At 42.6% G+C, this 16,551-nt stretch overlaps 1 protein-coding gene across 1 annotated transcript in view; it reads left to right on the top strand.

Moving 5' to 3' along the window:
• The first annotated feature begins 6,340 nt into the window (after nt 1-6,340).
• The window catches only part of TECRL (trans-2,3-enoyl-CoA reductase-like), a 48,782-nt gene continuing 38,571 nt past the window's right edge, over nt 6,341-16,551 (top strand). Inside the window, exons 1-2 of the mRNA XM_010160466.1 lie at nt 6,341-6,349; nt 6,546-6,597. Of these exons, the coding sequence (XP_010158768.1) occupies nt 6,341-6,349; nt 6,546-6,597 (61 nt within the window). The remainder of the gene's footprint in view (nt 6,350-6,545; nt 6,598-16,551) is intronic.

Below are 16,551 nucleotides of genomic sequence, written 5' to 3' on the forward strand. Positions count from 1 at the left end.
CCCATTGGAAACATCACAGGAGACAGGGAAGGGATATGGGGCAGCTGGAAAAGGTATTGTTGCCCTTTACTAGTAGAAAGCAAGGTTTTATTAGCCCTGCTACTCATAGAAACACTTGTTTTGCCAATACACATCCTGTAGTGAATTTTCATTTGAGTTGGTTGATGTCTTGCTTTTGGCTTTCATACAGTCACCCACATGGTTTGCAAACGCCCTGGGCTGAGTATTGTTTGAGTTTCTTGGGTGCACTGCTTGATTTTAAATGTTAGCAGTCTGTATAAGTATATAAAAAAGGAAATTTAAACCACTACACCTATTTGATAGAAAGGGGAAGACACATTCAGAGAGATTTTGCAGCTAAGCTATATGCTTACTCTGCACTAGGACTGGGAATCAAAATCCAAACAAAACCATAAACCTCACTTTCTTCCTGAGAAGAACTGGTCAAAAATTTTTTTTTTTTTAAAGTGCATACCCTAAATGTTGTTTTCTTTGCAAATTACTGTGGGGGAAAAAAAAAACCAACCAAAAAAAAGAGTCTTGAATTTTGGATGAGGTAGAATTTGGGAAAGGTTGTATTAGTTTTGGAATATTTCAATCTGTTATGACACAATAAATATTTCATTTCGAGTGCAATTTATTTTACAATCTAATAGTGCATTTATTTGAATATTATTTCCTATTGGGTTATTTGGCATGGCGTGAGAGCCATGTGTTATATTATTTTACACTACCATGATTGATGTGTCATAAAATAATGCAAAAGTAATGAAAGTTCCATACCGATGAGAAGTAAAAAGAAATGAAAATAACACATTTAAATGGATTTTCAGCATGTTCCTGAAGCAGGATATTTTTTTTCAAAATGCATTTTCTATATAAATTTAAAAATTTGAAGTCAATACAAATTTACACATCCAGAGTTTTGCCAGAACAATTCCATTTCCCTGGTAGAAAAGTGTTGTGACAGAGACTTCATGACTGGTTCTGTTGTTAAGCTCTCAAGGTGCATATAGCAACCTTACTCAGCTCCCTTTAACAAAAGGTCAGAAGGCACAGAGGCGTACCAATTCTACTCAGATTTGCTCAGAAATAGTTGAAGGTTGTGAATTCTGTAAATTGAGGGATGGCCTTCATGCCTTCTCTCTGCTAATGGATTGTATTCTCTTTACTTCCACTCTCATCAGAGGGAAGAAAAGCTCTTTATGGTGCCTGACTTTTTCAGGAAATTTATTGCAAGGGGAGGTATTTTTTTTATATAAGTACCCAGCTAGGAATAAAAAAAAAAACAACGCAACACCTTTAGAGACAAACTTAGCTAGCATAAACTGATGTGACTGCACCCGGCAAACATGTGGTTATGTGCATTCTTAGATAATTAGACCCATAGTCACTGGAAACATTCATTGGTTGGATTATGCCAAAATTCATGTGACCACATAACAATGTGGGAGGTCCCTAAGTAACAGAGGCCTCTACTCACATATGCTGGGCCCAACGAGATAAACCATAGTTCTGAATATCTCATTTCTAGAAAGACTGGCATGAGATCAGAGCTAGGTGTTTGGTAGGCAGTTCACTGCAGTCTACCAAGTAAAATATTAAATTCTATATAAAGCCTTTGTGTAGTTACTGACAACACTTGTCTGTGTAGTTACTTCTATGTCATTTCCACGGTGAGCTCATCTATTTATATCTCTTTGGGCATGACCAGCACACTGGTTCACCAAGGTAATGAGACCCGTGTGGGACACACTGATGGAAGTTGCAGTAAAAGAGTACCCTGTTTCTATTAGAAACTCTAAGAGAAACTCTCTTTGAAAATTAACAATAATAAAAACTAATCTAATCTAGAAGCCAAATTCACGGAACACAGAGATCAATTAACTTTCCGTGAAATGCACTGATTTCTAACAGCAACGCAAGGTCCCAAAGCAAGAACAGGGTGAAAAATCGGTTTTGATGAATTATTCGTTGAGTGCTGAATTTGGAAATTACCTGGCTGTAAGTTGGCTATCTGTTCTGGGGTCAGATCGTCAGCTGCAATAAGCTGATGTCACCCTTTTGAAGACATTTACCCTGGCTGTCTGTGGTTAATGAGCAGCTAGAGTGGCAGAATTTCTGAATTTCTGCAATTATGGAAAATGACTGCCTGTTGGAAAGTCGGTGACTCAGCAGTGCAGTGGTACTGACATGCCACAAAGAGAAAAAATATTCAAAGGGGAATGTTGAATGAAAGATCACTTATTTGCTAAAATTCTATTATTCAAATTCTTATAGATATTCTGCTAACCTCTAACCCCTAAAATAATTCTTTAGTGAAAGGACTGTGTGATGCAATTACATACAGATCACCAGATTTGTTATAATTCCTTGATTTATAAATGTGAAAGAGGTATGAAAGTGGATAACTATCTGATTAGCTTGCACTCACAAAAGGCAGTATTAAGTTCCTGTAAAATCTTCCACTTAGTGCTCTTCCTTGAGTCACAGCCTAAGTTACTAATATGGTATTTTAAATCTTAAAAAGAAATGTGATGCTTTGTGCATTGCTGCATAAAGGGAGGATAGAACTGGAATGGAAGACCCAGAAGGCCCTATCGGTCTTGAATTCCTCAAAAATGAAAAGTTGCCTCAAATGGAAAAGTAAAAGTGTTTTTTGCTATGAAGGTACAGGGAAAAAATGGCTTTGATGTTTTTAATGCATCCTTTTCCGAATGGAAAGTGTAATGATTGCAGCCCGCACCTGTAAAATCTGCATTTCTTCAGAACATATTTTGTGAAGAAAAAGTAGTCTTGAACCTTATGCATAACAGTAACTTACTGGAAAGTTAACTATACTGAAAATCTGGTGTTAGACTACAAGCTAAGCAGTTGGAGGGAAAACTGGCTTGACCATCAGGCATAGACGATACGTGCCAAATAAGAGGTCTTTTTACAATGAAACCCGTCGTATTTTAAATAAACTAAGGGTGGTCTTTCAATCTGTTTTCCCTTTGCGTATTTGAAAAGTGCTGAAATAGAGGAAAAGGAAGGTTATAACACTTTCAGAAATAATTTAAAAGAATAAAAGGAGAGTAAGACTAATAATTACAGTGAAATGTTCCAGGGTGTTTTATTCAGTTAACACAAAGGGTAATAAGAGCAGATGCTGTTCCAGTCCTTTCAATTCTTTAGCTTGTATTGATGTACAATGAAAAGAACAAAAGATAATTAATGGTCTTACGAAGGGGACACTCTTAGTAGTAAGCTGATGTCTCAGCATCCATCTTCACACTGATCAATATTAGAAACTATAACTTCACCGGTTGTTTTATGAGGTCTTTAAAAAAAGGACACAGAATTATCAAGATCATAAAAAAATGTATTTCATTCCTTTGTGGCTATAGCCTCATTATTCTGCCTGGGAAAGGACACTGTGATTCCTCTATGTCACAGCCCATTCTGAGGAGAAAGAAAGGCATTTGTGTTATTTTTCAACTTGCCATCTGTGTAGCTTGTCTCGAGTGGAAGGATCCTTCGCTGGATCTTTCTGGATCCAGCTGGCCATAAACCACACGTTTCCCTGCCCTGCCCTCCTGGCTGGATGTGTGCTCCCGGCCATCCCCAGGCACACGCGCAGCCTGGACAGCGCGGTGCCATGTGGAGCTGCCACCAACCAACCCAGCACACGCTCTGCCCGCGCCGGAGCTGGCAGGACTCAAACCAGCTCTAGCCCAAAGCAGCTTGGATGTACTCAGCTCAGCGGTGCTCCTGCTAATGAGTTCTGCCTCTCTCATAGATGTCGTGCAGAGCACAGTCCCCTCCGGCTGCACCTACGCGGCTCAAGCACCGGTTTTGGATGTAGGGGAGGTGGTGTGTGATGGTTCATGTGACACTGCGTGGATATGCTCACCGGCTCCTCTGCCATTGCAAGCACGGATCCTGGCAGGCACTTTATAACTTTTAAACACCTAAGGCATATGAATAGTTCTAAGGGTAGACCTAAAACACAAGCTTAGATGATATGAACGCCACGGCTGGCATAGCAAGATTTGAAGGGGAAAAGGCACTGAAAGCCTCCCGTTGAAAAACTGGAGAGGGATGTAGAGTTGCTAAAGAAGGCTGGACTAGAAATTTTGCACTGATTGAAAGCAGTGCTGTCCTTATTCCCATGACACATTCATGGGAATGCAGGAGTTGGTACATCATGGGCTCTCGTTTGAGCCAGCACTGCTGAGAGCGTGCTAAGCTTTATAGTCTTTCAGCCTCTTGACTTAACCAGATGATCACCCCTCCAGAGCATGGGTTGGCCCTGGATACTGAGATGCTGATCTCCTGTAAGGATGCAGACCCTGCAGTAATGCAGCTTACACTGTATTTAGAAAGCAAGATCATCCTCTATCACACTGGAAAAGACCATCCTGTCCTTGAGCTGACCATGCCAGTTCCAAAAACCTGCACCCCTGCCACACACTAGGACACATTTTATTCTTCAGTCTTGTGTGCCATGGAGTTGTTGCCAGCTAACAGCACTTGCACCCATATCTGATGGATTCTGGCCTCCAGACCTCACAGGTGTAAGAAGGCAATTTCAGATATTTTTAGAGGTTTTGAAAGCAAAAAAGTACCTCTATGTCCTGTATTCAAGTCCACAGCAGTCGTACACATTACAAGAAAAGGCACAAATAGACTATGGGAGATGTGCTGTTCTACTGGATGTTGTGTGGAATGGCTTAAGTGCAAGAAATACAGATAAATGTTTCCTTTCCATTTTGAACTGAGAAAGATAAGATGGATTCTTCTATTGTTCCCAGTAGCTAGGAAGATAAGGAGTCCAGCTGGCAGCAGAAACTCCAAGGGCAATGTCCCTTTCCTGGCCCAGTACTGTTCAACATAGTTTGGGTGCAACACACACCTTGGTGATGTTGGGAAAAGGGAAAAGGTACGTCCTTGGTTTGAAGGAGCACTTGGTTGGGTGGAGTTGGCATCACTTGGCAGGACATTAGCAAGACAAGTTATGGTTTAAGCAGAGGTTCACTTGCAGCAGTTTCTGCAAATAAGGACTTTTCCAATGCCCAGTAGAACCTTCAGTAATTGTGGAAAGAAAACGTTCTCATCTAAACCCAAAGAAAAAGATAGAAAAAAATCTGAATTTTACACACCATTTAGAATGGGTATCATTCTACAGCTTTAGATCATTGAAATCTGTATCGAGCCCTTGCCTGTTCATATTATTACTGGAAACATGTTGGCTTATTCCTAAGCACTAGTGACATGTATATTGTATATTTGCATGGGGTGTCAAATTATATAAGAGCAAAACTTTTATTTCTGTACTGGTTTTTTGCTTTTAAGTCAGTAATTTTATTTTCCAAACTCAGTCTTTTCAGCAAAACAACCTATGTTAAGGTGCTGACTGATCTCTACCAGGAGAATTTCTTTTGTTCTTCTCTATTTTTTTTTCACGGCTCTTGTCACAATTCACTAATATCACTGATAATTAAAACAGATAGAAAGATAAAGATCACTAATCACGTTGTGAAGAAGTGGGGCTACAGACTAAAAATGGTGCCAAGATCCCAGCAAGGTTCAGGAATTTGATTAATGCTTAAGAGCTCTAATTAACGCACTGAAGCAGGAATTGGATTGCCTAGCAAACCCCATAGAAATCTTTAGGTGGGAAGAAGCAGCCTAAAATGTCCAAGGAAGGTGGTTTTCCACATTCTGCTGTCTGCAGCAATGAGGTCTCTCGCTAGAGTCAAAGCAGATCCCCAAAGTTAAGACACACTTCAATTTAACTCTCATTCTCTGTGCTTAAATGAACAATGTAGAATATTAAATCAGTGTCAACTGCCAAGGAATGGTCTTTTAAAGACCAGACCCTTACCTCTTGTCACCTCAATCTCAAGCTCAACATACTACTTCCTGCAGTGTTCCATTTCCTCTCTGCAAATGCAAGACACTTCTAAATGTTTCATTCCAGTAAATTCTAACAGTGTTTCTCAGATACTTTGTACAAGGCGTAGTAAGAAATCAATATACATAATAAAATAGAGCCTAAAAGGCCTCCAGGCTGCCATCTAACACTGTGACACCTGAATTGCTTCAGTGCACAAGAACAACAGCATGCAGAAGCAAACTCATTTCAGGCAGAAAGGAGTGAACCTGCCACCTTTGCTTCTGGCCCCTCAGGAAAAACCTTTCATGTCTCTAAGAGACGTGCCCCAGCACCTTTGAACCTAACTTCAAAGCTAACCCTTCAAGTTGTCCCACTGGTCTGATCTTGGAGGCAGTTCTTGCCTCAAGCAAGGCCAGCAGCTTTCCCTTGGGATTTTCCCCTTCCATTGGCCAAGCAGAGATGGTCCAGGTAACGCGTAAATCAAACGTGGATGATCCTTAATAATGTATCAACATGTGAAAGCAAAATTGCTGATTTACTTCATTATTGCCGAAGGAACTTGCAGACAAAAGAACCATCTTTTCATTAGAGGAGGGGAGAAGGGATCCCAGAGTGAAGAAGACAGAAAAATTAATCTGCATGCACTTTTTGTTTTCTTTTCCAGGTACCTCCAACATCTACCCTTCTTGATGTGAAACACAAATTTCACAAAGCGTGTAAGTACTATGGCTAGCAGGCTGGAGGCATGGTTAGAGGCCTTTCAGCTTGGAGAAATAGTCACATCTATTTTTCATGAAATCTTGCATGAAAGCTGAGACTGGTTTGACAGCTCCAGTGCTAAATAAGAGTGGTGGTTGGACTATGGTTCTACTGTGGTTCTACTAAGGTTCACAGATGTGAGAGGCTGGAAGGAGACAACTGCATAATTTATCACTGCTAGCCCATGAGGGGCAGTACATTTCTATCCCCTTTTTAACATTACAGTGTCAATCCTAGACCACAACTCCGTTTGCCCTCCCAGTGTTATATTAGGTAAGCTTCAACAACATTAGACTGCTTCAAGCTGGCCATAACCAGGCCATGTAGACAAAACAACTACTGTAGTGGGGAACTCAAGCACAGAGCAATTAAATGATTTAATTTATCATTGCCTGGGATCATGCAGGCAATCTGACAGACTTTTCAACTGTCTCACTCATGTCCACTTCCTTAATGGTGAGGGCAGCCTCCCTTTTTTCTAGTACCCCTTTTCTGTTTTTCATATCCATGAGGACGGGAGAAAATAGCAGGGAAAGGGTAATTTTTGCACATACAGACTATAGATATGGACTTTGTGCATGAGAAAAGGCGAGAGCAATCATACTTAAACATCCCTCTTTTCTTCCTGCCAGAGAACAGAGAATTTTTAATGGATGCTTCCTTTCTGCCTCCTCCTAGAAAGATGCCTCCAGCCCTTACTACAGGGAGATCGTTGGAAAAGTGGGAGAGAGAGTCATGAAAGTAGCAGAGTCACAAAGTTTGATGGCATTTACCTTTATCCACTGAATTGCTGGTCAGAATTTGGGGGAGTGGGGCCAAATGTATCCAAAACCTACAGGATCATAGAATCATAGAATGGTTTGGGGTTGAAAGGACCTTACAGATCATCTAGTTCCAACCCCCCTGCCAGGGGCAGGGACCCCTTCCACTAGACCAGGTTGCTCAAAGCCACATCCAGCCTGGCCTTGGACAATTTCGGGGAGGGGGCATCCACAACATCTCTGGGCAACCTGTCCCAGCGCTTCACCACCCTCTCTGGGAAGAATTTCTTCCTGATATCTAATCTAAACCTCCGTGATTTCCATTTGTACCCATTACCCCTTGTCCTGTCACTACAGGCTCTTGTAAAAAGTCCTCTCCCAGCACCCTTGTAGGCCCCCTTCAGGTACTGGAAAGCTGCAATGAGGTCTCCTTGGAGCCTCCTCTTCTCCAGGCTGAACAAGCCCAATTCTTGCAGCCTTTCGTCATAGGACAGGGGCTCCAGCCCTCTGATCATCTTCGTGGCCCTCCTCTGGACTCGCTCCAACCGGTCAATATCCTTCTGATATTGAGGGCTCCACAGCTGGACGCAGCACTCCAGGGGGGGTCTCACCAGAGCAGAGTAGAGGGGCAGAATCACCTCCCTCACCCCCCTGCCCACAATTCTCTGGATACAGCCCAGGATACGGTCGGCCTTCCGGGCTGCCAGCGCACATGGCCGGCTCATGTTCAGTTTTTCGTCCACCAACGAAGGATGTATATGTGTGTGTAGTGTGCCTTCCGAAATGCTAAAATACTGTCGTGTCTGTGTTTGTAGAGATCCTAACTGTGCCTGAGAAATGCTTCTCCCACCCTTGCCTGTGGGAAGTAAGGTGCTACCTGGGATAAGGACTGGTAACCTTGAGTGTCACCCACATTTGAGATGTGCAGGTCTATGCAAGGCCTATTAACTTGGACTTCTTAGAACTGCAGAGGTATTTACCTGAGCAGAAAAAGGTGCAACAAGAATTGTGGGTCGGAAGTGAAGGACAGAGAAACTCAAATTAGGAATGAAGTATATGGTTCCAAGAGGCAGGATGGTTTATGGCTGGAGTAAGCATCTCAGATGATGGGCTTTCATTATTTTTACAAAAAACAGTCTGTTCAACTCAAGGCTAGATGCCCTTTGCAAGAAAATGGTTGAGTCAGACACTAATACTCTGAGTTCAGAGTAGGGCAATCAAAGAAATATTATGCTTCTCCTCTGTCCTTAGAATTTTATAAAACACTGAAGCTGAAGGCTTCTGTGGCTTCACAAAAGTTCAGTTGATGAAGCAACAGGCTGTTGACCCAACTGCTCTAAAACAACTTGTTTTCACTCCCTGTAAGAGGTTGTAAAATGCAAAATGGTAAAAGTTCAACAACTCCACAGCTGAAATATGAAAAGACCGAGTGCATAAGTTTTAATATTTCACTACGGGTATGTCCTGCCCTCAGTTTGTGGAATGCAGTGCATTTCTGCCGAGACTCTCTTAAACCAATTGAAACTGGATTTATATTGATGCAGCCTAAATCAGCTGAAGATAACTGGCACAGAGTTTTAAGCTAAGTTAACTGCAATGAGGTTTTTAATGGATCTGGTCTAAAATGGTCCTAGTCTGTGGATAAGCCATTTTAATGGCAACTGTTTTCATATTTAGAGGTATCCTACTCCTCAGATACTCCCGATGATGTAAGTGGAGCTGAGTATAAAGGAAGACAGTCAGCAAGACAACAAAGCACGATACAAATCGTGAGCTGAAACTCTGACAGTGCAGCGTTTTACAGCACGTGGAAGGGCTGGCATGTACCTTCAATGCTTTTGCAGTTCTCAGTCCTTTACGTCAATTCCTCCCATTCCCATGTGTACACCATAGCAGTGTCCCATGGCCTTTCTTCCCATTCCAGCTCCTTGCTTTGATCTCTCTTTTCCAGTTCTGCCTGGATGTTGTTGTCTCATGAGGTTCTCCCCTCCTCCTCCTTTCCCACTTGGAAAGAACAACTCTTCCCTTTTTTCTCTTGATATAGTTTGAAGGATGACAGCCAATGCAACACAGTTCTTTTAGGCATGAGCTGAGAAGGGGCTGAAGCTGATGTGTGGATGCCTTTAGTTACCACGCTCTCTCGTACTAGCTCCTGCATTCATTCCTGTCATTTCCTGTGTGCCAGACTCACATGTTCCCCTATAATCTCTTGCTAAAACACCCTCCCACGCACACCCCCTTACAGTCTCTCTGTCTTCATACATTCTCCTTTGATCACCCGTGCAATTAAGCTTTCTCCTCAGCTGGTATCTTGTCAGCCCTTCAGTGAAAGGAACCCCTGTGCAGCAATTTCACAAGCATCATCTGTGTCACTGATCAGTTTTCCCCGCCTGATTCAAGAAAAGAGGAAAAAGACTGCACGGGAGGCTGTTAATCATTAAAATAAAATAAATGGGATGCAAGTGACATGTAACATGTTACTGCTCAGTAATTTCTAAGTCAGTCAAACATTACTTTGGATCTGTGTTTGTACAAAAGGCAGAACATGGACTTAGAAGTCTAGGAGCAAATACTGAAATATTCCTCAGATCTCAATTCAGCAAAACTGTTCTGAAACAGGCCCAGCAAAGCCTAATCCTGTGCTTTCTGTGGCACTGAGTTCAGGGGGCAATCCCAGTTTTATCACTGAATATGTGGGGATTTCTGACCTCTTAGTGAAGAATAACCATTTAAGACAAACTGCCATTTCCATGGGAATTCAAAGGTTTTCTCCAGTCTGAAGACTGCTGCTTTGAAACAGCCCCTGGATGCTGTAGCCACTGCCCCTGGTCCCCATAGACATTGCCCCTGGTTGCAGTGGCCACTGCCCTGGCAGGGACCAGCAACACCAACCAGGGGCAGCAGAGAATGGTAGTTTACTGGTTGCACCGTTCCAGCCATCAGCTCTACAGGGGCTCTCTGTAACAGATGTTAGACCCAGGCTGTCACACTTCATAGCGAACATCGCACCTCCCCACCATGAATCTGTCTAATCCTTTATAAACCTACTTACGGTCTTGACCTCAGCAAAACCCTCTGGAAAAGGGTTCCACAATGTAAGTCTGTCATGGACAAGTGCCTACACTTCTACTGCTTGATATTTTCCACCCGAAATTGAGTGGCAGCTGAGTGGCTTGGTGTTACTGGCCATCACACTCTGTTATCTAAGATAGGGTCATAGAAGCCTCAGTTACATTGGTGTTCTGAACCAGGTGACTCCACTACTATTTTACTCATTCCTTTGGTTAGATGGCAGAGGTGAAACCAAACCAAAACCCAGGTGTATAAGGAAGCCTCTTGTCCATTTTCTCAGTTGCCTTTAATGAGTTATGTACCCAGCGTTCTCTTTATCTATAAAGATTATGTTTTCAGTGGAGAAAGAAATACCTTGTATGCTAAACTTCTCAAGCGCTTGCCCTTGGCAATAACTCTTCCCCTTTAATTTATTTTTATCTTTTCAAAATGTGTTGGACTGGAGGGGGAGGAAATCGTACAGATAGAAAATGAAAAACTGTTATAATAATACTAATTCAAGTATTACATAATGAAAATAAAATACTTCTAGAACAGGTAATATAGTGGAGTCAGTGATCATTAAATATTTTCAAGGTTACTGCACAAAAATTGCTGAAAAAGCTCTTGAAAGGAGAGGAGGTACAGAAAGGAGAGGGGGAAATCAGATGTCATCCACACTTCTCCTGCATAAGGAGGCAGAACAAGTAGAACTACTCTTTGGAGTCAGAAGAGTGAGCTTAGGGGCCCAGAAATTGCCCCCTCAGCAGAAGGAGCAGGCAGGAAAGGAAGGGCAGATGGGAGGAAGCCTGGTGATGGGTGGAAGGAAAAAGAGAAATTGAAGAGAGAACTGAAAACATCATGTGTAGAGTATGCTGGTCTGCGGAAAGGAATGAGTTGCTCAAGGCGTAAGGAACATTTCAAGTAGAGACCTGTCCCAAGAAAACACTGACTCCTAATCCTTCAGCTCCAAAATGGCAGGCCCCTCCATCTAAGATAGGAGGGTATTTACAATACATAGGGTCTTTACAACAAGCAATGTCAATTAAAGTAAATCATTAAGAAATTGTAAGTAGATGGCACTCAAGAATAAACAGCATCACTTCTGGACACTGTGACACTTTACAAGTCTGCTATACTGTTTTACAACTGCTTCTTACACGTATTTCTATAACCCTAAGAGCTATGTTCCCTGGAAAAACAGTGAGATGCTTTTCCTCTAGAGAGAAGACAAGGAGAAAGACTGTGCAATTCCCTCTTCGTGGTGGGGAATCTCTCCTCCAGCCTCCTGCATACACGCTGTGGGGCTGTGTGCTAGGATGCATTCATTGCCAGCTTTTACCTACTGCTCTCATCCTGCACGTTCCTCATGAGGCCATAAGAGAACAGGCAGCCCCTTACATGCTGTCACCCTCCAGACCACTTGGTCAGAGCATAGCCCATCTGACACTGCACAAAAGCAAAATCAGAGGCTCCTGTGCAGGCCCTTCCAATAAGCTGTTTCACTGAGTCTAGCAAACACCTCCACTGACTTCCAAGCGCCTTGAATAACATCTTTATCACCCAATGCAAGGAGATACCTTACCATCTCAGAAGACATAAGCAGAAGTACCACATCACACAATTCTTTTCCTGTGCATATTCTCCCTCCTTCCCTTCTCAAAATGACCTGTTACTGCCTGAAACTCCCTTCTTCCTCTCTGTTCACAGACAGTAGTGCTCAGCTCAGCCAGTTTATTGACCACTTGGAGTGAGTCCAGAGGAGGCCACGAAGATGCTCAGAGGGCTGGAGCCCCTCTGCTATGGGGACAGGCTGCAAGAATTGGGCTTGTTCAGCCTGGAGAAGAGGAGGCTCCGAGGAGACCTCACTGCAGCTTTCCAGTATCTGAAGGGGCTACAAGGGTGCTGGGAGAGGACTTTTTACAAGGGCCTGTATTGACAGGACAAGGGGTAATGGGTACAAATTGAAAACAGGGAGGTTTAGATTAGATATCAGGAAGAAATTCTTCCTGGAGAGGGTGGTGAGGCACTGGAACAGGTTGCCCAGAGAAGCTGTGGATGCCCCATCCCTGGAAGTGTCCAAGGCCAGGCTGGATGAGGCTTGGAGCAACCTGGTCTAGTGGAAGGTGTCCCTGCCCATGGCAGGGGGGTTGGAACTGGATGATCTTTAAGGTCCCTTCCAACCCAAACCATTCTATGATTCTATGAGCAGCGAGACAGAGAGCAGCATTGTAAACCCAACAGGTTCTTCTTGGCCCAAAACCCCAAAGCAGATCTTCAAAACACAGAACAGCAGAAGCCAAGCTGAGAAATCACAAGGCAAGCCTTGTGAGAGGAGTTTAAGGCATGTGAGGTACTAAAACCAATTCTTTAGTGGAGGAGGTCCTCTTTTCCAAAAAGTCTACTAAGGGTTTTCACACTCTGAATCTGCAACTTCACTGATTTTAATGACATCTCAGAACTAGTAGCGTGATTCCAAGTGCAAGGGCTTAAGAAATAAGTCTGCCTTTTGCCAGGCCTGTGTTAAAACACAAGAGCTGGATGCAGAGCTGTTGCTGGAGAGGATGACCGGCCGTACTGCATCGCGTAATTCCCTTCTAGAGGCTGGCTGTGATGTTAAACTGCACGGCCCAGAGAGGTGAGAAAGGATGCTGTGGGGATTAGTCATTAAGAGCAGTAGCAGGGAGAATGGCGACTGCTAAGCCAGTGCCTTGCCTACCGGCTCTGTATAATCAGGACTGTCTGATAACACAGTCTTGCTGAGAACCTGCAGTTCCTCTGATTTCTCCACACTGTCTATTACAGCTGGATTCTCAGGTTGAAGAAAGTTAATGAAATCTGTCAATTTTGATGCCTGGAGAGACTCATGTGCCTGATGAATACACCTGCTGGGGACTCAGAGAAGCTGAATTATGCTATTTATGGCTCTCCCAAGCTGACTTCATAGTCTTGGCCTGTCAATCAACCCAGAGTCCTTCATGTGTCTCACAAACTGAAGAGACACAAATAAGTTATATTTAGGGCACAGAGTCTTCCAGTGGGATATTTCTTCTGCCCTATATTAGCAGATCAGGCTTTCAAAAAGCCAGAATTTTGGGAAGAGGGACGCAATCTGATCCTTCCATGAGTCGCCGTGAGCTGGATGCACTCCCTAGACAGAAAGGCAGCTACAAAGTCTGTGGATTTAACAAATCTCAGACTCCTTTCCCCCCTGTTTTTAGTTGATGCTAGCCCAGAGTAACGGCTCGAATCCATATATGAATGAGTTTTCAAAGGGACAAGCAATATCCTGCTGTGCAGGCTGTCTGCAGAGCTCACAGGCCCAGCATTACATCCCCAGCAGATTCGCAGAGCGCATTGGGTTGGCAGTCACATCCAACTATTGTTTTCAATAAATTTTCCCCTCTCTGCATTCATAACCACTCAATTGGAAATTAACAACGAAGGCGAATCACTAGGGATGGGCAGTTATTGCAAATGGGCACTAAGAAGTACAGTGATTTCATCTGGGTAAATTGCTCATTCATCTGTGTTGACTTTGTAAATGAAAATGACTAGATTAGGAGGAAACATGATGATATTTATTTCATTTTATATTTATAATTTATTTTTCTTTTGTCTTGGTCACACAGCAGATAGCAAGACTGGTTTCCGATGATTTTCAGTATCCCTCAAATAACACAATTCTAAGCCCTTCTGGCTTCTCCATGCCTGTCAACACAACTCAGTTGATTAGAAACTCCTTGAATTTCTTGTTACTGCCACAGCGAGGCTCATATATACTTAAATCCTTTACTTTTTGCTTTGCAAAGCTAAGCACAAAAGTAAGCAACAGGTCCTGCCACAAAACTCAAACCAGTCGCCATCATCTTCCTTCCCAGCTCACAATCAGAGATCTAATCCGTGATTAAATTGCTTCCTGCCTCTGCAGCGCGTGCATGTCAGAAGAGAGACCCAAATCCATGCCTTGGCATGCTGCTCTAGCCACAAGGCCAGCCTGTCTGGTGGGTTTCTTTTTCTGATGTGCCCAAGAAGAAGTACCAGGAGGATGACCTCCTCTCCGCTTATTTGTGGCATATTTGTGCAAATGTTTCTATACACAATACACAAGTCTGTCGTGCTGGTACAGATTTGTGTAACTTGAATTTATGGCACAGCTGTCAAAAGAGCTGAAGAACACTGTGGAAGCTGGGAATACTTTCACTTCTTTTTTAATAGCCAGTCAGGAAATGAGACAGGTATCATTGACCTAACACAGTTAAAAGAAAGAAGAAGCCAAACTGAGTTAGCCTCATGATTTTCAGCTTCAAAGTGAATAAAACTTTACCTTAGACTCCAAAATCTCTCTTTTTTTTTTTGGTTCTTTTTCCCCCATTCTGTGTTGGAATTACATAAAACCAATTCCGGCCCATTTTCAAAAGGCACAGACAATGCATGGAGTGTTCCAGCTGAAATCACAGTGGTGTAGCCATCGGATAGCCCTCCACTTCACAGGCACTATTTTGCATCCTAAGCTGTGGTCATAGCCCTCCTATTCGAGCGCTGACTCATTGTGTCTCTTTTGTTGACACTGCTAAAGCCCAGAACTTGCATTTGGACATTTCTAGATGGGGTGCTGACACCTGATATCTTGCTCCCAACCTAATTGGGCTTAATAATGAGAGCAAACACCAGACTAGGCACCTGCAGTTCACTTTCGCTGAGCACCTGAATCTCATTATAAGTTGTGGAGAGAGCGATACTGAATCAGAAAGGCATCTGATCAGATATACCTGGAGGTTTGCTTTCTGAAATGTCCACGTGGTTGCACAGAATATTTTCATTACATACTAAATTAGAAACTATGGTTAAGGTTTGGCTCACCTAGCTGGTTTAGAAGCAGTGCACTTAGTAATAGGACCACAGGCAAGACTTTTAGGGTCAGATTTTTAAAGCATTTTGGTCTTCTAAAGATAAAAGCCAGAGGGCCGACTGGGATTTTTGAAGTCTCCTGATTCACACTGAAATGAATGTGATGTTTAAGACTTCGGTCTTTTAAGACTTGAATCAAAACCAATAGGAGTCACGCTATTGACTGGGGTGAGTTGTGTGCTAGATACTTTCTCCCTTTTGAGCTTCATTTTCTCATGTATAAAATAAGAATAATTAACCTGCCTTTCATCCACCTTGGGATCTTTTGTCTGTTTTGGCTGTGATCCTGTAAGAAATATTTGGGACAAAGAATGACTTAAATATATGCCTAATGACCTATTGAACCAGAGGGAGTTAAGGTGTCTAAAACACAAAAGCCAAGCTATCCATTAAATGTTCATAGAAATAAGATGACCTTCAGAAAAAAACCAGCACTATTTAAACCAGCAATGGAAAAAAGTGAAGATCAACTCAAAAACGCTAATGAAAATTGACATTATTTCTCCTTTTTTTGGCAGCTGCTGCATCTGATGTTATTGCATTTCATTAGCAGGATTACAGATATCATTTCAGATGAGTAACATAATAAAAGCAAAGGCAGCAAATCTATTGAGATGTAGCTTGAAGCAGAACTGGCCCTCTCTGCTCTCTGGGATATTGTTCCCAGCTGAGACTTACAGGGCTCTAACAATGCATCACAAATGACATCCTATGTAAACAACTGGAGAACAAATGTGAAATGCTATTTAAATGCCTCATTAAGAAAAGGAAATTTCATAGCTAGATTCTTTGCTTTTCTTGCCTTTGCAGTAGATTTAATTGACAGATCTAGATGAGAAACAACAGATTTTGTTTGCCAGAATTGCCTATTATTAGTTACAACGTGCCTTATATTAGTGCCTATGGCTCAGCTGAGGAAAGGACAGTGCAAGGCCCTATAGAGATAACCCAGGCCCTAGAGAACATCTAGTCTCAAGTAAAATGAAGAATTAAAGCCTACTGAACTGTTAATAGAAGATATCCAAGTAGCTCTGGTTTTAAACATCTCCTACATCAATTTAAACACAGGTCTGTGTTTAAACACAGGTGTGTGCAGACAACCTGCCTGGGGTCCTGCTGGGAGATCTTGGGATGGCAGGTCCTGTCCTCTCCGTGTGGGCTAGAGCATCACTTGCAGTATGCATGGGG

The sequence above is a fragment of the Eurypyga helias genome, unplaced genomic scaffold, assembly GCF_000690775.1.
Source record: "Eurypyga helias isolate BGI_N326 unplaced genomic scaffold, ASM69077v1 scaffold23241, whole genome shotgun sequence".
NCBI classification, from domain to species: domain Eukaryota; kingdom Metazoa; phylum Chordata; class Aves; order Eurypygiformes; family Eurypygidae; genus Eurypyga; species Eurypyga helias.